This window comes from Pteropus vampyrus, unplaced genomic scaffold (assembly GCF_000151845.1).
Source record: "Pteropus vampyrus isolate Shadow unplaced genomic scaffold, Pvam_2.0 Scaffold288, whole genome shotgun sequence".
Taxonomy (NCBI): Eukaryota; Metazoa; Chordata; class Mammalia; order Chiroptera; family Pteropodidae; genus Pteropus; species Pteropus vampyrus.
Window position 1 is genome coordinate 66,483 of NW_011889069.1, and position 27,038 is coordinate 93,520.

The 27,038-nt window shown below is 39.4% G+C and overlaps 2 protein-coding genes and 1 pseudogene across 7 annotated transcripts in view; 1 reads left to right on the forward strand and 2 right to left on the reverse strand.

Moving 5' to 3' along the window:
• Positions 1-16,502, reverse strand: part of NFRKB (nuclear factor related to kappaB binding protein) — a 32,536-nt gene extending 16,034 nt beyond the window's left edge. For 2 of the 3 annotated variants that reach the window (XM_011376201.2, XM_011376200.2), the window contains exons 1-13: positions 16,384-16,502; positions 15,258-15,341; positions 13,705-13,856; positions 12,490-12,691; positions 7,960-8,087; positions 7,103-7,277; positions 6,416-6,553; positions 5,720-5,793; positions 4,791-4,875; positions 4,107-4,287; positions 3,726-3,834; positions 3,369-3,495; positions 3,058-3,123 (exon numbers count right to left, since the gene is read on the reverse strand). In XM_011376201.2, coding sequence (XP_011374503.1) covers positions 3,058-3,123; positions 3,369-3,495; positions 3,726-3,834; positions 4,107-4,287; positions 4,791-4,875; positions 5,720-5,793; positions 6,416-6,553; positions 7,103-7,277; positions 7,960-8,087; positions 12,490-12,691; positions 13,705-13,839 — 1,420 coding nt within the window. In that variant the 5' untranslated portion in view covers positions 13,840-13,856; positions 15,258-15,341; positions 16,384-16,502. The remainder of the gene's footprint in view (positions 1-3,057; positions 3,124-3,368; positions 3,496-3,725; positions 3,835-4,106; positions 4,288-4,790; positions 4,876-5,719; positions 5,794-6,415; positions 6,554-7,102; positions 7,278-7,959; positions 8,088-12,489; positions 12,692-13,704; positions 13,857-15,257; positions 15,342-16,383) is intronic. The other variant, XM_011376202.2, reaches the window with a different exon arrangement.
• On the forward strand, positions 14,800-14,918 carry LOC111729906 (annotated as a pseudogene).
• Positions 16,503-17,570: 1,068 nt separating the features above from the next.
• Positions 17,571-27,038, reverse strand: part of PRDM10 (PR/SET domain 10) — an 83,137-nt gene continuing 73,669 nt past the window's right edge. For 3 of the 4 annotated variants that reach the window (XM_011376206.2, XM_011376204.2, XM_011376205.2), the window contains exons 20-22: positions 25,696-25,867; positions 22,653-22,756; positions 20,298-20,545 (exon numbers count right to left, since the gene is read on the reverse strand). In XM_011376206.2, coding sequence (XP_011374508.1) covers positions 20,345-20,545; positions 22,653-22,756; positions 25,696-25,867 — 477 coding nt within the window. In that variant the 3' untranslated portion in view covers positions 20,298-20,344. Of the gene's footprint in view, positions 20,546-22,652; positions 22,757-25,695; positions 25,868-27,038 lie in introns of all 4 variants that reach the window. The other variant, XM_023521041.1, reaches the window with a different exon arrangement.

Here is a 27,038-nt window from a genome sequence, read left to right on the forward strand (position 1 = left end):
ACTACAAATGAATGACGAGCAGCCTCCACTGGCCCCAACACTGCCTGGCAATCTAATATTCTCTCTGGTCGAGCTGATTTCCCATGCTCCATACTTCTTCCCCACTCTTTGCAACCTCCCTTCTCACTCACAACAGACCAACTCGCCTCTCTCACCTCCCACTTTAACAGAAAAGCCGGCAGACCAAACTCCTTGAAACTTTCCACAATAAAACCTAAAAGCCTACTACTGAGTTTCCATTATTTCCTCCTACTATAAGACATGGACTACCTCCCGCCATCCAAGACCAATCTCTTCCCCTCATCTCAGGAATTTATATGGTAAACTTTCCCTTCTCTCCTGTATTTTCAACCTCCTTATTTCCACTGTACTCTTTCCATCAATATCTAAAACTCAAAGTTTCTCTCATTAAAAAAAAAAATACCTCTCTTGGTCACAAGTTCCCCTTACAAACCTCCCGTCCCCTGCTAAACCTCTAGAAAAATTGTTTATATTGTCAAAAAAAAATAATGGAGCCGCTTTAAAATGGAGCTGGAGCTGCCATGCCAGAGGAACTGCCTTCCAAGTCTTACATTTCAAACCTTTGGAATGTTAAAACAGGGCAAAATAACTTTGGACTTGGCCTAAGGCAATACTGTGTCCCAAAGAATTGTTTGTTTGCAAAGATAACAAGAAAGCAGTTATTATGGCTACTGGACTGATGACTACCAGACTGAAAATTAAAATCATTTAGAATTAGCCTCACTATGTTATCTGCACCAATACAAACACCTTCCTTCTATTGATGTAATTGTTCCCCTTGCCTTTCTCATAAATACCTTCTGCCTGTCTCCTAAATGCAACATCATCTGGGCTTGTGTCTGAATCAATGCTTCCTAAATAGCTTTGCTTTTTTATCTCAAATAAATGCTTATTGCCTCTTACTTTGAAAAGACTTTTATTTTTAGGTTAACAAGATTCACTGTCTCTTTATATTTTTTTTTATTTTTTATTTTATTTTATTTATTTGTTCACTGTCTCTTTAACCAGTGGTGTACAGGGTAAATCTATAACTGGCTGCAGGAGAGGGGGCCCTGCCTGGAAGCATTTGCAGATGTCTGTGGTGCACATTAAGGGTCAGTAAACTGGACATCTATTTTGTAAACAAAGTTTTATGGGCACACAGCCACATCCGTTCATTTACATACTGTCTACGGCTGCTCTGCACTATGATGGCAGGGCTGAGTAGATGCAACAGAAAGCATGTGGCTCACAAGCATCTGGTCCTTAACATTTGCCAACCCTGCTGTAAGGGTCCCACCATGGCTGATTTTAAGCCACCAGGCTGATAGTCAGAAAGAGCTGCACAGTCAGCCATCAGGAGTCACCTTCAGCTCACCGCTGTCTTTTAACTCTCGCTATTCTAATAAGAAATCACTCTTACAAAAAAATTCATCGTTTCTTCCATGTCCACAAATCCAAGTCCACAAGTCTCATGTTACTGAACTTTTAGTAACAATTAAGGCTAATGACTACTTCCCAATTCTCCACTCTCTCATTCCTTGGCTTCTGAGATTCAGCCATCTCACGGTTTCCTCCTAACTCTGCAGTTACTTGCTCTCCGTATGCTCAGCCTTCTCTGCCTTGGAGTTTCCCAAAGCTTAGTCCTAAGCCTTCCTCTCTCCTCACCTAACACGTTCTCCCTAAGCCTTCGGTTTTAAATGCTATACATTTGCCAACAACTCTCTACCTTGACTCTCTGGTCTGTATTCTAAACCCATATATCCTACTGCCTATTGAATATCTCCACTTGCGTGCCTCAAAGGCAGCTCAAACTCAGCACATCCAATATTAAACTCATGATCTTCACCCTCATTCAAGTATGAACCATCCTTCACAGCTGCCTACCTCAATAAATGGCATCTTCATCCTCTTGATATAAATCTAGCAAAGCAAGGCTTGACAGCAATCTTCCTTCATTCCCATATCCAATTAGTAACCAAATCCTGTGGCTTTTACCACCTACAACTTTCTTAGATTTATCTATTCTCTCAACCTGGGCCCAGATTATCTTCCCTGCCACCACTGACCGATATTGCTTTCTCAACCTGGAATGCCCTTCCCCTCTGTCTGCCTAGCTCCTTCCTAATCATCAATATTTCTGCTCACATACTCCTTCCTCAGGAAGGCCCTCCCTGACTGACTGCAGACTACACCAATGACTCATTATAACTTCCATCCTTCTTGGTACTTTTCCCTTACAGAATGTATAAGTCTGTTATTTCATTTGAATGACTATTTGTTGCCCAAACCAAACCTTAAAACCCACTAGGGGAACACACTGTCTATAACTTCCAAACCATTATATCCCGCAGCACCTAACACAATGCCTGATACCTAGAAGCTACATAAATGTTGTAAGAATGGATGAATCTACTGCTTGCATAACCTTCTCTTCACAGATCACTTGAGTTAAAAAAAAAAAAAGGTTTGTGAATCTCCACAGGAAGTCAACAACTCGATTTTCCTCTTATCACCATCACCAGGTAACAGTCACCAAGTTATTTCAGGTGCACATTACTACAACTTACACAGAAAGTGGAACTTTATAAACTTAAAACAAAAATAAGGATCTTGTTTCTTAGAAATAGCTTATTCAGAGCTATTCAACATCTTGTTGCACATTATCCTCAATAACAAAGCCCATTTTTAGAAAAGAAAAATAAAATGACTACAAATTAATCAAAAACCATAGGTATGGTTAATATAAACACTGATTCTATTGTGAAATACCTCTGCAGATTTAAATTTAGCCAGTACCAGTCACACAGTAATAGAAGGAATATTCTACCTCAGCCTCAGCCAAAATCCAATGGAGGCGGAGGAAAAGGATGAAATGCAGACCGTGAGTACCAAAGGGGTCTTGAAAGAGTCTTTTTCTGAGCAAAATAAGATTTAACACTGTCCTTTTCAAATTTCTACTGGACTATACCACTGAATAGAAGGCAAAAAAAGTTTACAGGAGAAAATGAGAGAATAAAAACCTAGTGTTATGGGTAGGTAGTATGAAGTACTTACCAAGCAATTTCCACTGCTGGGTTTTCTCTTTGAATTCAACAAATGGAGAGAAACTGGAAGGTACAGCTGCAAGAAATGGGTTACATAAACAAGCCACACAGGTCAGAGTGCTAAACTCAGAAAAACCGAAATCCCTGAGCTCGGAAACAACTTCTGAATGTTTCATAGTGAATCAAGATAGCAGAGACCTCCAAGGCATGGCATTATGCAAAGCCACAGTGGTTTTAACCAGCAAAGCTGTAGTTCACTATGAGAAATAATTACATATAGGGAGAGAAAACATATTGACCTTACATAAAAAAGTACCTTACCACGACTTTCTCCAGCAAGATATTGCAGGGCTGGTAACACCAACTCTGCCCAGTTGGGGGCCGCAGAGAACCAGCTATTGAGGGAGCTGGCGGGAGATGACTGCCAATCCAAAACCCGCTCCTCTAGCTGTGGAAAAGTAAAGGCAGAACCCAGTTAGTTTTCCATACTGCACCAGCAATCCCACGAATGTGTCCGAGCAAGCTGGGGTGTACCTGTCCAGTTTGCCCAAGCCACAAAGCAAGTTTGCTGCAGGGTTCTGGGAAGAACCCAGAGTTCTGCTTCTTAAGCCATAGACCATTAAAGATTTCTACAACTTGAAAACTTTGATGTACATCCGACTTTTCCAAAACTCTTACCACAGGAAGGCTAGACTGCCCCTCCAGTAGCAAGATCTCTAACAGAAGAGAGAAGAAGCTGGATGATATTTCATTGATTCCAAGGCAAGGTTTGAGGTCTTCAAGAGGCCTAATGAGAGAAAAAAATATAAGAACAACAAAAAAGACCAAGAACACATCCACAGATTGGTTTAAGCCCTCCAAGCCTCCTGGCACCCATAATAAAAAAAAAAAAAAAAAAAAAGTTCAGTAAAACACCATACTATACACTTTCTCTAGCAGGACCCCGGGACTCAGGACTTACAGGTTCAGCACAAACCAGATCGCACCAGGCACCAGTATTGGGTACAGCCCTCCGCTAAACCTTTCGCTCTTGAGCCGTAATCCCTGTTGCTCACTTACTCCTCCTTGATAGCCTGCACGGCCAGCGGAGATGGAGCCTGTGAGAGAGGTGCAATGCCTTCAGTACTGCTCAAGGGCTCAGCCAACTCCTCTGTCTCTGACTTGATCATTTTTATTTTCTTCTTCTTCTTTTCCTCTTTTTCCTTAATCTTTTTTTTAAGGACAGCCAAGTCGTATAGGGCTGTGAAGAAAAAGCAACATAAGTCATAGAACTGCATTTTTTCTACATCCGGGAGTAAGGAGTCTTATCAACATATTATTTTCCCAAAGCCCACCAATAAAAGAAAGAAAAGTCTCAATAATAAGACATTTAGTTTTTTTAACAAACCCAATGAGTGATTTACAAATTAATCTTAACACATTAAGAAGTCAAAGACCTGTCGTTGTGATTTTATATTTATTTTCTGCCTATAAATCCATTAGAGGCAGTAACAATAAGTTACTGAAACAGACACAGGATCAACTCTAGTTTTTTTATACAATGGTCAATAAAAATCACCTCAATTACTTAGCTGCTCCTAAAATACATTAAAGGTTCTTAACGTTGATTCTTATCCCAATCAAAAACTCTTCTCTAATTTCATAAACATTCTATGATTTCATTTATTTTTGCAACATGTAGACAGGCTCATATAATTTAACACCATAGTCAGATGATGGCTACCTACAGATGATGTCATTTACCTGCTAGAGAACCTTTCCTGCCAGCATTTACTCGAGTCATGATGTCATTGAGAGTCAGGTCTCCTGTCAAAAGGTCCGGGTGATCCTAGATGCGATATTCAGATATTTACTATTGAAGCCCAAATACAGAGCTAAAACTGGAGGCTTTGCCAATTTACCTAACAGATTATTTTAGCTGTTACCTGCACTTGAGAAAATCATGTTGAATTAAAAACATGCAGAGATTAAAACTACTGCTTCTCATACTGGGGCATAGAGAACCCCATTCCAAACTACTGCATGGCATTGACAGTCTATAAAGCTCTTTTGCATTCCTTATTTTGTGTGCTCTTCAAACAATCTTAAGTAAGTATCATTCTATTTCCCAGTCTGAAAATGAGATTCGGAGAATTTAAGGGATTTGCCCAATATCACAGTAAGTGGAAAAGAAAGAGAGAAGTCAGTTCTGATTTCCACCGTGGGACTTCCCATCTCACCGCTCAGCCTTAGATGGACCACCTTTCCTTCCTCTACTATGTGCTCTGGCTTGGCTGCATTGGCAGTACCTCAATTCGGTGGAGTAACAGAAACAGTAAAAAGTGGGAAAGTACAGGATCTGACTCTTGGCTCTGCCACTTACTAGCTGCGAGGCTGAGGACAAGCTCCTTAACCTCTCTGAGCAGTGGTAAATGGATATGATGATTCATCTACCAGTCTTGTAAAGATTAAGTCAGACACTGTTAAGCATGCCTTATAAAGTCAAAGCATGGGTCTTCTTATCACATCTTTGGTGTTTACTAACCTCTCTGGTTGCTCCTGTCCTCTAATAATGAGAAGGAAAGGGAACAGAAATTAAGTAGTGACTACTTGTATCTTCCTTACCACAGCCAAACCAGATATATGAGACTGAAAACCACTAATGACCATATACACCCTGCCCCCAATCTTACCGGTTGATGTTTCCGCTTCTCATGGTGCTTCTTTAACATTATCTTCAGGTCACTGTCCCCCAGCTCTATTTTATCTGAGAGAAAATGAACCAAACCACATGAACTAGGTCATTCACTAACACAATGCTGAAATTTAAATTTTTCTAGTCATTTGTCATAATCAAAAATTAGTGTTTCTCTGAGTTTCCCTTCTGACTTCTGGGTACTACAAGTATCAGCAATCTTGAAACAGTCACAGGATCAACTCTTCGGAAGTTTTTCTATACATTGGTCAACAGGAAAGACTTAGCTGCTCCTAAAACACATTAAAGGTTCTCAATGTTCTTTGATTCCTATCCCAACTAAAAATTCTTCTCTAATTTCACAGACATTCTAAGAAACTGCTATGGCTCTGGTTACCCCTTGTTCTATTACTGAATCATCCCTTACTGTTGCTATTGTAAGATTCTGCTTTAACCCAAAATATCAGCTGATTAGCTCCTAAGAAAAAAATTTCAAAGCAAAGAGGGCAAAAAAGTCTACCCACTTGTAAAAAAAAGTAAAACTGCACAACAACTTCTCCAAATCTCCTAATTTTAAAGAACATCTTTTTGCTTTCCTGGCAGGTAAAAATTTAGTACCCACTTCCCTCTAAAGGAATTGTCAGGTCTAAACTCGGATTTCCCAGGATGTCGACAGCATCAGCTTGGTTCTCACCTGCAGTTTTCATATCCGTGGTTGAAAGCGTAGGCACCACCCTCAGGGGCACCGCAGGGCTAGGAGAACGTGCTGGAGAGCTCGGAAGCCATGAGCTGAGATCTTCAAAAGAAAATTTTTCTTGTAAATCCAACGTGGCTGTGGACTCCAATAGGGGAGATTGGGTAAGTGGCCATTTGGGTTCAACAAGGGTAAGCCAAAAACATGGAAGCCAGGGTTCCACCATTTCTTTCTGACCCTTCCCCAGACGAACTGGAGCACACTTAGGTCATTTAAACGGCTCTTCCAGGAAGAGAGACTTCAACAGAATGATGGGGTCGCATTGCAGCAGGCCAACAGTCACTACTACTCTCCTGTAAGGGGAAAAGCAGTTCTCTCAAGTGGCACAATAGGACTAGACAGGCCTACTGTGGAGAGCCCTGCCATGCAGGGATTCGTCTCAACTACACTCAAGTGCCATTTAAGCATCAAGGGTAAAAAAGGTATATAGTCACACCCCACCTAACAGTAATGTCTTAGTGCTCCAAGATAAGGAGCTCTGGGTCCCACTATCCCCACCCCCACCACTGACAACTGGGATAACTTCTTTGCTGGGGAGATAAACGGCTATCACTGGCTCCAACCAAATAACAAGCTGCTGGTATAATTCCAACACCTCAGCTACCCCAAGTGCCCAAGGACACTCACCCTCTTCATCAGATGACAGGGCTGTGTCACCACACTCCTCCTTCACTTCCCTCAAGACCTTCAAGTAGCGCTGCTGGGCCCGCCACTCCCGCTCCTCAGGGGTGCGGGATGGTGAAAGGCGCTTCTGCCGAAAGGGAAGGGCAGGGCCGCTCCGCCGGGCTGTCTCCAGTAAGTCCTAGGAAGAGGTCAGGTGGGGGTACACGCTACCCATCAGAGCGTTCGCTGGTACAATCTCTAAGTCTACATTTTCCTCTCTTCATTGTTTAACAAGCTCAATTTCCTCCCTTCAGATCACAAAGGAAGATGCACCTATATGAATGTGTCCAAAAAAAAGGGCCTGAATTGATTACACAGGGAAAATTCTGAGTGCTGAACTGCTCCATCGAGAATGAACACTTATACTAGACACCCAAATATTTCCATACTGAAGCTTAAACCACTGAGGGGCAGAAACACTTTGGCTCGAAGAATCTCCAAGCTAGTCCAGCCCCAGGGCCACTGAGCTTGGTGTGCTGCACACCCGTCAGCGCGTTCGGAGGCCCGTGTGCTCTCACACAGCAATCCCAGAGCAACCTGGTTCTCTTAATAAGCCATGAAATCAACTTACTTATCTTGGTAACTACTGAAGCTACAATATTTCATCGATTTAAGAGGTATCTTTTTTCATGTTTTAACATCTCTGAAATCAGGGTACATCTTAAAACTGATCATAAAGATGGTATAGCTTAAATGTATGATGGCTCAACTGCTAGTATTTTTTTCTTAGTGGTATCTTTTGTATTTTGTACTTCAATCACTTCTTGGAGTTGTGAAATCTGTGAGTTCATGTTTTATACCCGGTTCCCAGCATTACTCACACTCCGAGAAGCCAGAATCTGCTTCAGCAGCCGATGGAAATACTGCTGCTGAGAGTTGAGGTATCGCTTGTACTGTGACTTGAAGCAGAGCTGCCGGTACTTGACCACCTCAGGGTTAAAGTGTCCATCTTAAAAGAATGGAGATACAACTATATATACATCACTCAACATATATTTAATGTGTGCTTAAAATGTGGTAAACTCCTCTAAACTGGAAGACAGTATGGATGATGGGGAAGATAACCTATGTCTATGTGGAGCCAGTCGGAGGACAGAAAATAAAGAGGTCAACAGATAAATAATATTCAACTCTCTTAAGTACTATTAGGAAATTAACTTGAAGAAACTATAGAGTAATGACAGTTAAATCAGGAAAGGGATCTCTAAAGAATAATATATAAAATGAGGCCTGATTAGAGCAATTGTAGCAAAATGTTAACAACTGATAAACATAGGTGAAAATTATATGAATGTTTGTTGTATTATTTTTCAACTTTTCTATGTGCTTAAAATTTTTTGAAATGAAAAACTGGGAAGAAAATAAAGTAAATGGGAATTTTAAAATAAGAAGTGAAAATGGAGGAAAGGCGAAGAACAGTATATGCTAAAGTAGACCCTGAAACAAGGAAGAACTTAGCGTGTTCTAAACCTTAAAGAAATGCTGGATGCCTAAAGCAGAGCAGGTTGTAGCTGAGGAGTGGCACGAAATGGTCTGACAATTTCCCTCCACATTCAAGAAAAGCTGAGGCCCTAAAGATAGCCTACAAGGCCCTTCATAGCCTGTCTCATGCCACCTCTGGCCTCGTCTTCCACCAGTCTCCCTTTTGTTCACTCTGCCCCATCCCCACTGGCTTCCACGCTGTTTCCTGAACAGGCCACATATGCTACTTTCTCAAGGCCTTTGTATTTAAAGCTCTCCCTGCCTGCAATGCTTCCTACCAACAGCCAGTATTTCCATGGCTTGCTCTTCCCACCTTCGTTAAGTTTCCATTCAAATATCATCTCATTGGAGAAGGTACCCAAATATCGTACCTAAAACAGCTCCTTCCCAGTTTACCCTTTACCCTTTCTTATTCTTGGGTATTTCTAAATACCAACAAGTATTTGCTTACTTATCATGTTTTTCCTTATTAGAATGTAAGATCATTACTGTATCTCCAGAACCTCAAAGACTATCTGGTACATATTAGCTGATTAGTAAACAATGGTTAAATGAATGGAAGTAAACAGACTTGAGATATATTTTTGAGGGAGAAAGAAAGACTTGTTGATACTTTGGATGCTGGGACAGGAAGGGGAACAATGCAGAGGTCAACTGAGCATGGTACCTGGAGATCACTGGACGTGAGCAACTGGTACCACTGCTTCGGATAAAGAGGTCTAAGAGATCCACTGAGACCTATTAGATTTGAACGGGTAGGCTATGATGAGAACTGAGAGGAAGAGATTGAGAAGCTAATCTCAGAAAGCTAAAATAAGGGGGTCAAAGTACAAGGTGTTTCTTTTCTTTCCAACTACCTGAATAGTAGCCAAGGTAACTAATAAAAGCAAACACTTAAAATAGTACCTGACGCATAACTGCCACTATGTAAGGGCCTTGCATACAGTAACTCATTTAATCTTCGTAACAACTCCATAAAGAAGGTACTGCTAAACCTTCATTTTACAGATGAAGTAATTGAGGCATAGAGAAGTTAAATAACTTGCCAAGGTCACATAGCTAATAAAAGGGGAAATCAGATTTGAACCCAGGTAGTCTAGCTCCAGAGTCCAAGCTGTTAACCATGTTATGCTGCGCCTTCTGCACCTGTTGTAGGAAAACAGGAAATTTGATCTTCAAGAAGTGAGCCAAAAGTTTAATGTGACTGATGCTGTTAAACATATAGAAATTGGACTATAAAAAAGAAAAGAAATTGGACTAATATTCTACTTCTTTGCTGGTGCACTTCTTTAAAGTTATATTCCTTCAGTCTTTAGTTTCCTCAACACCTACACCTCTGTTAAAATATTTGGAGCATGCCAAGTTAAAAAATATTTGAATTATTATGAAAATAATTAAAATTAATGAAACTGCTTTTACTATTCTTAAAGCAACTACCGGAAAATTTTTAATTAAACAATGTGGTTTATGTGCTATTTCTATTGGCCCACAAGGGGACAGGAGCAGAATAACTGAAAGAGATAGCTACAGACACGTTTCCAGAAGTTTAGATAAAGGAAAATGATAGTGGACAATAAAGGGAACAGGTGGTTAAGAACTCCTTTTAGTATGAGACCCCCAAACACATCTACAGGCAAAAAAAAGAGCAAGTGCAATGAATATCCAAGTAGAGAGAATACACAGGACAGAGAAAAAAGGTTAACTGAGGAAACAAGGCCCCAGAGGAGGTAGGTAAAAGAAAAAAGGTTCAAGAGCAGAGGTTACTCTTAAACAGAAGGAAAAAAATCCTTCTTCATCTGAGATAAGTAAAGGAGGTCAGAATGGAAATTAAAGCAGTAAGTGGGGGTGGAAGCTGGAAGTGGGAATTTGGAGTTTAAGAGGAATGATCTTTTCCTTTATGAAATAGGAGGTAAGAGAGTTTGATAAGCATTTGGAACTCAAGGAAAAAGTGAATATTTAAAACAGAATCAGAAAATATAATCAAAGGTAAAAGAATACCAAAAAGCAATGATAGTTTAATTAAGACTGAAAATCATAATAACCATAGTAATACAGTTGTCTTCAGCAACACTGGAACTGAAATGTGATACTGGACTGAGTGAAATATGCAGAAATTCCGGCCTTGACACTCCTTGCTTGTACCCTTACCATACTATCATATTGTTTTGTGGAAAGACATAACAGCCAAACAGACTGTGGTAACATTACATAAGGTCCCTGACATAATCCCTCTAAAATGAAGAGGCTCCATGAGAAGAAACAGTTTATTCCCACCTGAGGCCCCTGGCTTCAGTGAAATAAACCTCTGTTGACCAGAGAGGGGAAGTCCCCTTTAAACTAATAACCAACCAAGATTTAAGATCTTAAACCCTTAAGATAATGAGAGGTTTGAAATGATAAGCTTTTTGGCTCCAGGCTCCACATTTCTACAGCTGTCAAGTTGTCAAGTTTAATAAAACTCAAGGAGAAACAATGCTCTTTCAGGGCCTCCTGCCAAAACAAAGGACTGCTTCAGAACAGGGGAGGGGAAGAGGCTTCCCTGCTCCTCTCTATAGACAGAGAACACTCTGACTTAAGAGTAGCCCCAAACCATTTTTAAATTCCCAATGTAATAACTGATTCAAGCAAGGATTATCAATGGGTGCTAAAACCAAAGAGCAAAACAAAGGCTTCTGGGAAATAAGATTATTACATGGTCCCCAAGTATCACTCCATAGCTTGCTTCTTAATTATAAAGAAAAAAAGGTACCCTTACAATCAGTAGGTCTGGCAGACACCTACTTAACCAAGGGATCAAACGTGGCATTACCAACAACGGAAAAACTGACATCATCTGCCTCCTGAGGTGATGACGGAAAAGAAAATAACGTCTCCCATTTAGTATTCCTGGCAAAAAAATGGTTAACCGAAATCCAATCATGAGAAAACAAGACAATTCCCCAGAAAACAGGATGTTTTACAATTCCAGTATCCTACTTAGGCTCTTCAAAAATGTCTGTTTTGAAAGACAAGAGGAACAAAAGGCAGAGGGCCTTAGATACAGGAAGCTAAGAGACATGAGATCCAAACATAATGTATAAACCTTGAATTGGTCCAAGATTTAAAAGGCAACTATAGAGAACATTTGAAAACTGAGAAAATTTATACATGGGATATTCTATATGATTTTCTCAATGCAAAATTTCTTGGGTGTGATATAGACTGTGACTATGTGGGAGAATATCCTTGTTAAGAGATACATGCTGAAGTGCTTGGCGGTGAAGTGTCATTTTTCTGCACACAAGTGTGTCACAGACACACATATACACACGTGTGCATGTAATAAAGCAAATGATAAGGGGTTTTTAAAAATTTTTAAAGACTAGTTATAAAAAGTGCCTCTAGGATGCTAGTAACATTTTATGTGGGTGGTGATTACACAGCTAAGTTCTTATTTTAATAAATCAATGAGTGATACACTCATGATTTATATATTTCCTATGTAAGTTAAAAATGTTATTAAAAAATACACTGGCCAAGGCATCAAAGTATTGCACAAAACCATTCTATTGCTTCAGTATCTGTAAGCAAAAATAAACAGAATAAAATGAAGAAAGGAGTATTCACATAAGTGAATGTGTTCTCACCTTCCGCCCTTCTCAAAAAAAGAATGTTGAACCAGAGGGTAGGGGATGGGGGAAGTAGGGAGGCAGACAGGGTAAAGGGGGTCGAATATGTGGTGACAGAAAGAAATCTATGAAAGGAGAACACAAAGCGTAGACATATATATGCCTTATTTTAAAGTGTACAGCTGAAACGTCCTGGATTTCGTTAACCAATGTCGCCATAAAAAAAAAATGTTATCAAAAAAAGAATGTTGAGCTACGCACCTCGGAAAAGCTTCTGGGCAATGTGCAGAGGGTTTCCAAAGCGGAAGTTCTCCCCACTGAACAGGGCCAGGATGAGCTGATTTTGCTGCTCAGTACTGTCTTCAGGAAAGTGAGGCAGAAACTGCTGGAGGTGTTCGCGCTGAGAGTCACTCAGTACCTCCTGCCACGTTGAAAGGCTGACCACATCAAAGAAGATCTCAGGCTAGAAGAATTAGGAAAAGCAGGAGAAAAGTAAACGAGAAAAATAGGTTTTTTAAGTTTTTTCTGAGTGGTAAAATATCCATGACATAAAATTTACCATTTTATCCATTTTTAAGTGTACGGTTCAATGGCATTAAGTACATTCACACTGTTGCGCAACCATTACCACCATCTAAGTTTTAAAGTTTTTTAAACAACCTAAAATTCCACTGATATTTACTCAATTCTCAAAACTCAGATTAGTAAAGACTACATATAAACCACAGTCTTACACCCAACAGTAAATAATGATCCAGAGGAAAATAATCTCAGTAGAAAGAATCCCATTTGAAAACTTTCTGCCAACAAGGGATATGATGGTAGAAATCTGAGTTCAGCTTAAAATGGTGGCAGGAAAAGTTAACATGGGAGTAGAGAACTTGAGGAATTGAGGTCACCTGCTAAGAGTGAGGAACAGCAGGATGGAGTTCATTCCCAACTCAACAATTATATACTGGATATCTTCTATGTGCTAAATACTAAGACAGACTAGTACTGTGTGTATATATACATAGAGAGTCTGGAGGGGAGAACAATTACACAAGCAATTAACAATGTACTTTAAGAAGTACTAGCAGGTTACCTCATGGAAACAAATACATTTGGGTTTTGTTTCATGATTCACAACATGGGTAATCATTTTAATGTAAACACATAATTCTACTCCTAAAATATAAAACTTCTTTTTAATTGCTGAAAATTATCTTGTTAAAAATAGGGCTTACATCATATTATCAAGTTATGCTGACGTGTTATTAAACATGCAGAACGTAGCTTATAATTTCTTTCTCAATCGCCATATTCAGTAGACTACACTTAAAAAAAAAAGACAGAAATCGCTCTGGCGGCAATGTACAAAATGAAACAGAAGGGAGGACAAAAGACTAAAAACTTGTAGAGCATGAAAAAGGTTTAGAATAACAGCTATAGGGGAGCTGATAAAGAAGAAAAGACAGTGACAATGTTATAACTTACATCCTCTAGAAGGTCTTCAGGCAGACTAACCCTGGTGCCGCCCAGGAGACAGTCCTCCATAATACGTGCACCATGGCCATCTCCACATGGACCCAGTTCCAGGGGATCCGTCAGCATATGGTCCAAGGAATCCATTATGTTCCACAGGTAATCTAGACAAACATATGCAGTTATACCTTGAGATAGAAAGGCAGAAATCCCAGGGATCTGGTTGACATGCTTCTTCAGAAAATATTCTGGCCCAGAAAATATTCAATCTCAAATCTATTCTTAGATCTTATCCTTACACCCTATCTACAGCTAAACAGCTCCTCTCTCTCCTTTCTACCACTGCATTCTCATCTCAACTTTCAGATGTTATCTAGGTCTCTCACTACTCAGAATGCGTCTATAACAACTCTCAAATTTATAGAATTTCTTACAACTTCATTTTACATGTGAGACTCAGAGATTAAAAAATAAACAGATCAGCAGAGTCCATAATTTAGACTTCCCAGGCCAATAATCTATTATAATGTAATTTCTTTAAGAATTGGGGTTTTTAGCAATTAATTCTGTTCTTTCACAAAAGAAAATTCACTGAATATCTATTCGTAAAGCTCAGACACTAACAATAAGTTATTTAATGAGGGCCTTTTAAGCATTCTTTCATATCTCATTTAATTCTTAAAACTGTGCAACACAGGATTATTATATCTATTCTACAGATATTAAAAGGAGGATCAAAGTAGATAAGTAACTTGCCCAGCCCCAGAGTTAGGACCAAAACTCAGGTCTGCCTGACTGCAAACCCATGTTCTTAATACTATACACAATACCTTCTGTGTAAACTCTCAATTTAAATCATGGAAAGGACATCTTAATACAACTTTATTAGTCCAAATAAACTCCAGAGGCTCCAAGCACCTGACCAGGACAGCCACTAAAGTAGTGGCCAAACCACCTGATATCTATAACTATAAATATAGTTATATTTATATATGGTCCATCTGATATTTATAACTATATAAATGTAATGTTATTCTTCTCCTTCCTGTTGTAACTGAACACAGCTGGCCACCTTTAGAAAAGTACATATTAAAACATTTTCATAGAGTCTACAGCCATGCCATCCTGAACAAGCCTGATCCCATCTGATCTTGGAAGCTAAGCAGGGTTGGGCCTGGTTAGTACTTGGAATGGGAGACCACCTAGGAAGACAGGTGCTGTAGGCATAAAAAATAAGAGATTGTAAGCTGACAAGGTCTTTGCAATCTGTGAGGTCAACCAAGGGTTGCCTCACCTAAAAATATATATATCTTTTCAGAGAACATCTCATAAGGCTAATGGCTAGAATCAGGTGTAAAGCTGAGGCCACAGGATTGAACAAAACTAAAAGAACAGCAAGGAGCTTGAACTGAAATCACTCTACAAGTATTTGCTAAGTCCATTCCACCTCCTATTCCTACCAAATGAGCTAACAAACATAGTGAAATAAAGAAAAAAAAAAATAGACTTAACAGTCAAAACACCAAACTTCTAGCCAAATCTCAGTGGCTCTGGGCAAATCTTACCTGACCAGGTGTCAATTTCCTTATCTGTAAAATGAAGGGGAGCTGGACCAGGTCCTCCCTACTGTTATTTCCAATCCTGGATTCCTGCAATAAATAATCTCTAGATAGATGACTGTTTAGGACTTAATGTAGTCACATAATGTAGAAATGTAATGAGTTCTCATTCTGAAACAAAGAGCAGACCTGTAAAATTACTACTAAAATAAGCACCTTTCCACTAAATTATTTCGAGTTATCATGAAGAGATTTCAGATCTATGTAAGATCTAGCAGAAAGATTAGTATTGGACAAAGCTGCGTGGTCTCCGGGCAACTGTGCTGCCATCACCTTTCAGCACACAGTAAATTACAATATCCTTAACATTACATTGCTTATGCCTAAATAACTGAAGCAGGTGAGAAGGCACATGGCACATGCGTTTAACAAAATTTTAAAATAGAAAAAAAAAAAACAGTAGAAGCAACCTGATGCTTAAAGTCCTCTTAACAGAACTGACATAGAACAGGGTAACAGCTGCAAAGCCAGTGTTCTACCAGACTCTTAGGAGGACCACTTTTGTTTCACAACTTGCTCACAAGTTTCTTCGATTTGGTAGATGTGTAGCTAAATTTAATCTATTCGAGTGGCAACCTTCGCCCTGCTGGTATTCTGAACAGGATCTCCAAATACAAAAAGCAGGCAGCTGCCAAAAGGTTGGAACCCCGGAAACTAAGTCTTGCGGCGTATGGACCTCTCTACTAGACCACGAAGGCCTCTCCCAATGGCCTTTCCTCTGCATCAGGGTTAACTTTCCCTCCAGGACCCTCCCCCCAAAAGAAGCTAAACCCTAGGCTCCTTCCGGAGCAACTGCCAGCTCCAAACCTATCCGCCCTGCAACAAACCCTTCCGTAGTCAACCCCACCCCAGGTCCGGGTCCCGCCCAGCCAAACTGCACCTATGCGCCCACGACCCTTCCCCCACACCGTGCCTAACCCTAACCCCCACCTACCCGGGCCGCCCAGCTCCCAACATGCCCGCTTCCCTGCCCCATGCCCACAAGAACAGCGACCCTCTGAGACCCAGCTGCTCCCTCCCTCTGCTCCCCGGCAACAATTTAACCCTTTCGCCGCCCAGGGCCCGCCCTGACCTCAGCCGCAAACACGGATCCCCGAGCCCGCTGCGCTTCCCGGCCCGCGGGCTCCAGAACGCGCTCGCTCCCGCAAGGCGTCTCGGTGCGTGCACGCTCCAGGTTCGGGCAGCGGAAGGGGCGGGGTTGAGGTGGGCGGGGCCTGAGTGCCGGGGCCGGAGCTTCGCGAGGCGGGGCCTGGAGCGGCGCGGCGCAGGACCCGACAAGGAAGGTATCCAGGGCGGGGCGGCACGGGGCGGGGCCGGGAGAGTGCCGGGGGCGGGGAGGGGCGGGGCCTGGAGTGGCACGAGCTCGCGTGGCCGGGTCTTACAGTTTGCAGTCGGCTTGATGGTCTCACCTGGTTTAGGAGGTTCGGGAAGGCAGAGACAGTGTGGGTAGTTTTTACCTGGCCACGAATTGAGGCTAGAACCCGAGTGACTGAATGTAATTTTATTAGCTAACGTTTGCCGAGAGCATAACCTGCCCCAGGCAATATGCTAAGCACTTTCTATCCACTTTGTACTACGGCTGTATTTTTTTGTACTATGCACTATTAGTTCCCATTTACAGTAGATGAAACAGGGGTTTCTTGAGTTTAATTGAGAACGCGGAGCCCAGCATATGTCCCGGCGTGTCCCCATTTCTACCTGCCGTCCCTGGGCCCTAGATGTCCGAAAAAAGTACACAGGTCGAAGAAATACATTTTGAAATTAAACAGGATACGTTCCTCTTATTAAGAATCTAGGCGTCTTTCTTCTTATTCACTGGCTCTTACTTAGAATGGCTTCAGACTCGACTGCTACTTCCACCAGTCCTGCAGAGATCATCCTCAGTTCTCTCGATTGGATGGGGCTGCGTCAGAGAAGGTGGAGGGCTCAGAAACTGTTCCTCCCTTGCTGGAAAATAGTGGTTTCCAAATAAAGCCCCATCTCTGCTCCCCTGCTGGCTGCATAGCCTGCCCTTAGTTTCTCTTAGTGCACTCAGAAGTTCTTGAATTAGAAACCACCAAGTGGAAAGGCAAGGGAGCATCTTTCCACAGTTGTCATCCATAAATTCCCTTACCTGGAGTCTCTGACCAGGCCAGAGTGAATCAAAGAATCAAAACACTGTAAGTTGTAAGAGTGAAAAAAAAAGAAAGAAAGAAAGAAAAGAAAAAATTAACAATCTCAGTAGCTCTTGTAGCTTCACACATACAAACGAGGAAGATGTTTATTACAAAATATATTTATTAATTTTTACACTTGCTGAGTAGCACAAGACTATTAACACTATAACTCACTGAATGTACAATAAATGTTCACATTTAAATAAAAGGTTAGGGTCAACATTTCAACCCGTGGGTCAGCTTTAGCATCTCATGAAGTGCTTTTTAGCCCTAGATATCATAAGAGTTTTTTGAAAGGATAATTCAAAATCAGAAAACAATTCAAGAAGATAAAAACAATAGGTTTTTCCAGAGTAACAGGAATTTTACATGATGAAATGTCTATTATGTGGGCACAAATCAAACAATAAAAATGTAAAATCTATATGTAACTCCAAAATTTTCACACTGCACTGATTGAAGTCTACAGTGCCAATGTGTCTTAACAGAGGAAATAACATAAACATTGGCTACATACATTTTTTTTTTTTCCAAATTGGGTCTTCAGAAGGCTTTTATAAGCGTAATCTGCCATCTCTTCAAATCCAAGTCCTTTTGAAAACCTATGACTTTGGATGAATGTGCAGAATACCTGATCTTAAAGCAGTATTGTTTGGCTTGACTGCCACCTGCATCTCTGATTGATAATATACAAATTAGTTATAGAGTCTTTACTTAATCCACATCAGGACAAAAGAAAAGAAAAAAACAACAAACTTAGATGGGATGAAACAAAGAAGTCCTTCCACAACATTTTCTTCTGTGTATTTTATAACTTGAAATAACTGGCATAAAATGAACATTCCATTCAGCGACAGTTTTCTATTTTAATCAATAAGTTATTACTGAGGGGAGGGGAGATACCTTGCTGATTCAAATTAAAAAGGACCCAATAAGGTCAAATTTAAGGTACAGAAACTGAAGTGGACCTTTGAGAAAGTAGTATTCTTCACCTAGCAAGTCTTTCTACACTGGACCCTAGCACATTTACAATCATTATATTGTGGTACTTTGAGACCCGAGTCTCTATCTTATGATTCAAGTCAATATTTTCTATTAAAAACACTGACATTACCTCTTTGTTACCAAAGATATAGAGTCCATTTTCAGTTTCTACACATTTACCAAGTAACTTTCTCAAGTTCTCTTAGTGCCCAAATTTGCAAGGAAAACTAAAATGAATGTGATCTCAAAAATAAAGTGCAAAATCTACGTATTAATAAAGTTATTTCAATAGAATTGTTTACTTTTCAGAAAGGTATCTTTACCATAAAGAAGCTACTATACTTCTTAATTTATAGAACCACTCTCTACCCAGACATGTAAATAAAATAAATTAGTTAACTTCATTTGAAATTGAAGTTAGGTCTTTCTGTTCTGCAGTGATAAATTCTACCATGCAATTATTATTCAAATGTGTTAGTATGTCATAAAAGTTGTTAAAATACATACTGAATCTCTGCAATGATTTATGTGTACAATTGGAATGTACAGTAAAAAGGGAAATGTTTTTCTCCATTTAATTCATAGTTAACAAAGGGGAACACGTATAAGCAAAACTGTCATTTTGGAGGATTTTGTTTCTTCTCCCTACTAACAGTATAATATTCATAAAGATTGAATTTCTTCCAGATCTCTTATAATTACTTTAACATATTATAAATGGTCCCTACGTTCTTATTTTTTCCCCTAACTGTGAAGTTGATCATACCAAATGGTCCAGATGAGTTGCAATATGTTTAAGATAAAAGCGGTAAGAAATAAGGAGGGCCACCTTTCCATTCAACCTAAAAAGAATGTTCATTTAAAGACAGCATTAGAAGTCCTAAAATACACTGAATGCTGTGAGCAAGGGTTGAATGTACACCTGGTAAGGGCAAGAAATTCGTCCTTTACCAATAAAATGGTAAATGCATCCTGCAAAGCAGGACAAGGTTTCAGTGCTTTTTACTTTATACATAGATATAACTATCTTCGTAATTTTACTTGGTACCAATATCTCCAATATATCTTTCTTATTACAACCACACCAGAGAATGGGAGGCAAAGCTTTAAGGTAGAAGTTCAAATTCTGCAGACATCAAGCAACCTTTTCTTCTTACAGGGAGTCCACCGTTGTGGAGTAATAAAGTAAGACTTATCAGAATATGGCATCTGGCCTGATCTTCTGAGGGCCAGCCTCTATGGAAAGCACAACCAATAGCCCAATAATGGTGTTCCCCAAAAAAGGCAAGGTTTTTCTTTTTTATAATCAGCAATAAGAAAAATTTAGATGACAGTTTTTCCTTCAGAATGTCAGTCAACATTTGTTGGCATCATTGTTATTTTTATTTCATCACTGTTATTTTCATAATCCGTAAATTACTGCAAACTCACAAGATGAAGCGATTCTGACCTAACACACGCCCATAAAATGCCCCTTTTCCTTTGGTGCCACAGCTTAGAATGAAGTCCAATGACCATGGACTTGGCATATCCTTTCTCCACCTTTGGTACAAACACAATACACCACTTAATATTTCCACAAAGGAAAAGTAAGGCTTATCAACGTGTTAAAAAACCAACTCAAGAACAAGGCAAAGTTCCTCCATCTTGAAATCTATTTTCTCCTGAAAGATCTCCATTCCATGGTAGAAACTCTTAGGGTTCAAAAAGTCAATTTGGTAGATGACCTTGATAAAATAAGCCCCAGTGTATGTACGAGTGTCAAAACTGTGACCTCCAAACTCTTGAGTGAATGATAAATCTTAAAAAAGTTCTGAGTGTCAGAAGATTTCCAAAATTTATGAATGAGAAAAGACATGGTATGATTACTTGATTCTAGCTTGAGGATGGAAGTTAAGGTTTAGTGATATGCACTTCGCTGCTCCCATTCCCATTGGTGGTGGTTGTAATGATGTACTGTGTGGGCTGTTGTTGGCTGGTGGTCTGGGGGTCCAAGTCACTGTGCGCAGTTGGCTGAATCTGGACTCCCCCAGACAGGGCAGAAGCTTGCCTTTCCTCCAATTCTGGTTGACTTTCTGATAACACATAATGACCCTAGAGCAGGAAGAAAAGGATCTTTAGAGATCTGAGGCCTAATGGGGGGCAGAAAGAGGGAATATACAAAGAAATGTAACAAGAGGAAACCAAAATAGGCACCTATAGGAGATGCCTTACCCAACTGTTTTAGAGAAGAGGAATCAGTCACAGTGATTGACTACAAAAGTAATTTAAGAAAACATCTTATTTGTTCTACCAAAAGATATAGTAAAGAACTTCGGGTAGAGAAATTTGCATCATGATGGCAAAGGAAATGTGCTATTTATTGTACTGCTCCTAAGAATTTAGAAATTCATAAAATAAGATTGCTATCTTTTGATTAAAATTTAACATTAATATAAGATAGATCAAAGAAGAGATAAATTTTAAGTCTCATTAAAAAGGTATAATGGCCCCCAACACAGGTAGTCAAGATCAATCGTTCCTACTTCAGTATTTCAGAGACCAGCAAAATTAAAAGTAATAAAGACTTTGAAAGACTTCAGTATTTCAAAGACCAGCAAAATTAAAAGTAATAACAAACATCCCCAAATTTTGTTTTCCCAAGCAAAATCATTTTTAAAATGCTACTGTCAAATGAGAGAGATTTTAAGACTCAAAAGCACAGGAAGAACACAATCTTAGAATTTAGTCTCTTACATTGAATGGATTTAGCTCTATAAAATCATATAGTATCTTTACTTTTCCTCATGTTTCCTCTGATTATGAAAATTTATGCATAGACCTGCAACTAGCTATATCTTTATGTTAACATTTTAAAGAAAATATGTTGGGCAGAAAGGGGATTGATCAGCTACATAGGCTAAGAAAAAAAGTCACAGAGGAAAACTCACGCATTGGTCTTTCAAGCACCGTCCAAAAAAAAGGCCATAGTCAAAAATACCCATTTGATTTATCCAGGGCCTTATATTCTAAGTCTACATTCATCAAGCGACTCTCTGACTGTGATTTGGTTTGCCATGTGGGTCTTTCTGTAGCAGGATAGGGCTGGTTCACAACCAGGATCCATGGACCCCTAAGCAATCCATAGGTGGGCTTCAAAGAATCTATGAACACCCCCCGCCAAAAAATGTACATTAAATCTGTACGTATGTATATTGTGGCAGGGGGAGGGGAACATCCTTAGCTATAATCAGGTTCCCAAACGAGTTCTTGGCCAAAAAAAGGTAGAGACAGTGGGTCCCACAGGGAGTAAAAATTTCACTAATCATGCCAATGAGACTATCCCATTTTACATTAGTTACTGTTTCCATTGACAATAATGTTACGCTGGATTTATGCACATCTCCTAAGTCTAGTTAATGTGTTTGTGGGCTGAAAAATGGGTGAGCTCTCAGTATGCTTTGAAAAAAAATAATCAGGTTTTTGAGGCCACTAGACTACCCTGCTACTCTTTGAGGCCTCTTGGGAAACAGCCTTCCCCAGGGAACATCTCAATATTCCTACCCACTTAAGAGTATTTTTCTTAATTTAAATTTACATACTCTGTCTTCTAAGAACATAGAGGCAGATTACAATAAACCAGTGAAGATTAAAACTGAGGTAGCAGATACAATCAACATTGACCTGCCTAACCTAAATATAACAAGATAATTGACGGTACCATTTTCACCCTGGGATGGGTGAATTGTTTAAAATAGTTTAAAAGAGCTCCATAATAAATTCATTATATTATTCTCTCCCAACCCAATTAATAACCAATAGTAACAAAGACTCATTACATTTCAAGAAGCACATAAAAAGGTGACCAATTATTAATCTATATGTATATAGATCTAGGAGGTTCATTATAGTTATTAATGAGATAGATATTTATTGAGCATTTGCTATAGCCTAACCTCCTGTGCAAGGCATTGAGAATAAAGAGATAAAGACCAAGATCCAGCTCTCAAAGAATTCATCATCTACTGGGAAAAGACAAAAAGTAAACCAATAATTAAAATAAACTGTGATAAGAGTTATAATATAGCACCACAAGGTATTATGGGAACACAGAGGAGGTACTTCTAACTCAGATATCAAAAGGTGGGGAGTAGAAGACGGGGGAAGAGGAGATAGGTGCAGTAGGATGGACAGGAAAACCCTCACGAGCAGCACAGCTTACCGGAGTAACCGCCTTCACTTGGCCAGTGGTGACAGGAGTTGCCACACCACTATCTGTAATCACAAACTGACCTGGGGGAAGTGTCATCATTTGAATCTCAGATGCTGAAAAACAAAATACCCATAGTTCAGTGGTGTCGAATTTTAATAAAAGTTGTAGAAACAAATACCTAATCAGTGACCACATTCCCCACTCAGACATTGTCATGGGTTTGCTTGCTGTGAGAGTCTTTTGATGTGATTTCTTGATATAGTAAAAGCATCTCTGTTAAGAATTAATCACATGAGATTAATAGAGAGTTACCAAATATCAAAAGTAAATCAATGCATCTCCCTCAAATGTGGATTCTGAATATCCATAAAGACAAATATTCAACAATTTTTTAAAACCTTGAAATAAGTTACAAACATTTACCTGTTAGCTTAATATTTTTCTTTTATTTTCACATTTGCATTAGCAGCACAATGTATCCACTACTGCCTAGCAGTTACAAATTAATCTAGCTTGAATTTATTTCACTATCAGTGTTATTAAGGCAAGCTAAAAACAAAGTTCACCCTAGCACCCAATTGATAGTCTCTAAATAATATTTTCTACAAAAAGAGACCAGAGCTTCTTGGGAAAATAGCTTATTCCAGACCTGGGACAGAAAACATATAAGATGAACCTATAATGTCGTGTCATACCAGCGTGCAAGACACTATGAAAGACTACAGGGTCAAGTAGAAAAGATACAGGAATGAATTTGAAGACACTCCCATTAGCCAAAGATAGGATAATTTGAGCATCAATAAGTGTAACAACTCCAATGGTCTGAAACACATCAAATCTGTTGAAATTCATGAGTACTTAATGGTATTAGGCACACACATACACCTCATTGGTCACCTTGGGTAATGCCAGAAAAAACTCATAATTTTGAAAAACTGGTAAATAAAGATGAGCTAGATATTTAAATTTATCCTGCCATTCCTATGGTCATTAAGGTAAAATTTTTTTCTTTATAGAAGTTTTCTAGCTAATTACTGAATAAAGACTGATAGAAACATAATCTGACAACTTTGTAATCTCTAATGAAATAGTGGAGCAAAGGGAAAAAGGAGACAGCCGAATATTATGTGCCTCCTGATCAAAGTACACCACCACCAGCTATAATGTGTCTGAGGGAAAAGTAAACCTGATTCTGATCGAGCCTCTAGATCTAATTGCCAGTCTACAGGAAATAAAAGAGACAGAAGAAAGCATCTTAAAATGATAATACAGGGATGCCAAATGCAAACTCCAGAATGTAAGAAACTCTATTGGACAAATGACCCAGTTTCTTCAACACATAAATTACAACTTAAAAGAGGAAGAACACAGATATCAAAAGGAACTCAAAAGACATAACCAATCCTTTATTTGGAACTCAATTTGAACAAACCAATGATTTAAAAAATTCATTTGATAATCACAGAAATATGAGCACTTGCTGGATATCTGATGGTATTAAAAAATTACTGTGACTTATTTTTAGGTGTGATAATGGTACTAGAGTTGTGCTTTAAAAAAATACTTCTTTGGTTTTAGAGATACATGTTAAAATATTTATGGATGAAATGATATGGTTTATTATATAGTTGGAAGATTGTGAGAGAATGAAAGGGGGTGGGCACATAGGGGACGAGGTTGGCCATGAGCTGATAACTGTTGAAGCAGAATAACTGGGTACAGGGCATTCATTATACTATTCTATTTTTGTGTACTTAAAATTTTTCCCTAATAAAAAATTTCAGTTATAGAATCTTTTCTTTAGGTTAGAATGCTAGTTCATACTATTATCACCATGACTAACTTCATCATTCCACATTTCTTTCACAGGAATTAAACTAAGTATAAATGTCAGTTTACCAGGATTCTACTGGTATTTACCATGAGTAGAAACTAGACTCAGCCCTCACTGTGCCCACCAATATTTAAGAGAATAAATTGAAAAAATAACTAAATAGTTGAATTGGAGCCTGACTCCATACCAAATCTATGTAACACAGTCAAAGATCAACCACAACAGAGATGGACTCAAAAAAAGAAGTCAATAGTAAAGAAAGATCAACACTGGCCTTCTTACCTTCTTGGCCCCTCTTTCTCCTCATTCCTACTATTGAAGTTGTCAGATTATGTTTCTATCAGTCTTTATTCAGTAATTAGCTAGAAAACTTCTATGGAGTCTGTTACCTCTATTCCTGTTCCTTCCACATCTTCAATCACAAAGGTCTCATACTTTCCAGCTCATACCCAAGGCTGTCATCCCCACCAAGACTGTTACCTGTTCTGACCTTCAGCAGCCAGCCTTTTACAGCTACTGTAGCTCTAATCTCGGGGTTTTAAAAGCAACTACTCATATATCTCTTTCTGTTAGCTAATGATCTCCTTGAGCCAAAGCCTATCTCCTTAGGTGGGGGCAGCCCAGTGGGTGAAGCTAGATAACCTGGGTTACAAGACTCTGTTAACTAGCTATATTCCTCAGAGAAGCTACTCTGTGTCTAAGTTACTTTATCTGTAAAATACAAATACTAATTGTATGTGTCTCATAGGTTATTGTGAATACTGAACGTGATATATACGTGGTTTAGAATCGTTCTGGCACATAGTAAGAGCTTGATGAAAGTTAGCTAACATTAGTATTGTGTGGTCACTGATGTGAATCTTAATATTAATCTTCTGTATATCCAGAGTCTAGCACAGTGATTGATATACAAGCATTCACTAAACATTGGTGGAAGAGATAAATCAATACCATCAACATATCCTACATCTATTATACTATTTAAACTACCTGCCTACACTTCCTCCAGCAATGTCTCTGAAATAGATGGCTCTCAGATCAAAACGATGCCTTGAATTTTGTCATGAAACTCATTTAAGTACATGCCTTATGAAGTGAAGAAAATGTCCAATGATACTTTAACCCAGAAAATCAATTATAAAACTGATGCCATTATGACCCATGGCTGCAGGTTCCCCACCCATGACCTACAGCATTATCCCCTTGTTTCTTACGTACAGTAGCCACGGAAGGAATTCCAAGCATTGGGTAGGTATGTGTGTTGTACAGAGGAACTCTGCTGCTGCTGCTGGAGAGCCTGGCCTGGTGCGGAAGAACTGCCTTGTATGTGGGTGGGGCTGAGACCCTGCTGAGACTGCTGAGAGGAGGGGCTCAATGGCTGCCCAGCTACCTAGAGAGAAAGAGAAAGCAAGAATAGAAAATTACTAATTTCCAATATAGTTAAGACTCACAGATAACTGAAGGCTAATGTGAGTTATACTGAAAGTATCACTGCAAAAATAATAATATAAATTACGAATAGAATTAATGAAAAATAATCATAACTCTGAAGTCCTATTTAGTTTTCAAAGGATTATCTCCACGAGTATCCAAAAAATTAATTTCAGTAAGCTTGTGAGAAAGATAAAGGAATGTAAATACAGTTATCTGCACTACACGAAGTCAAAAGAATTGAATAGCTCAATAACTTGTCTACGTCACAAAGCTAACCTGTAACACAAATTAAAGTCATAATTTCTATTGAAGTGCACTGGATAGTCCCGCAGTTAGTGGAGATAAACACAGGTTTACATGCAGACATCCAGTGGAGAGGCTACTCTTGTCTACAGGATAAAGCCCAAGCTCCACAGTCTGCCATTTGAGCCTTTCATACTCCAGCTCCAAACTACCTGTCCAACTATTGTTCCAAACATCATTTCCTGTTATTAACCTATACAGTTTTCTATAAATACACTACAATTTCCCATCTCTGTGTCTTTACTTACAATGAAAGCATATTCAGATCATAATGCCAGCCCCAACTACTTTGTCAAAATTATACCCCTCCCTTAAGACTAATTCAAACACCACTTCTTCTACAAAAATGTCTTGATTCTCTGCTAAACATATATCTTTCTCTCTTCTGAATTTCCATAACTTTTTCCCATTTCACTCTTAGACCTGAGCAAGAGGGACCCCTCCAGGAATCTTGGTTGGCCCTTCTCCAACTGTGCCCCTCCTCATATGAAGCCAAATGGACATGCCCACCTAGAATGTGTATCCGCTTCTAGGCCACACTTTGGGGACTACATTCCCTATGGAAATGGCCCTGCACCCACTTCAAAAGCCTATACAACTCTCTTCCCTGGGTCAGTCCTCCTGCAGTGGTCCTGTCTTTTGGATGTGGGCTTCTCTCATGGTATTTGGGTACTTTTGACAACAGGGATGGCCAAAGGATCACCATTTGCAGGGGTGTGGACAAAGCTGAGACATGTGGGTGAGGGTGTCCATGTAGGTACACAGAGGGCCATGTAAGGTGCAGCATAGACTCTGGGTGAGAAGAAAGGAGGAGCAGTCTTGGG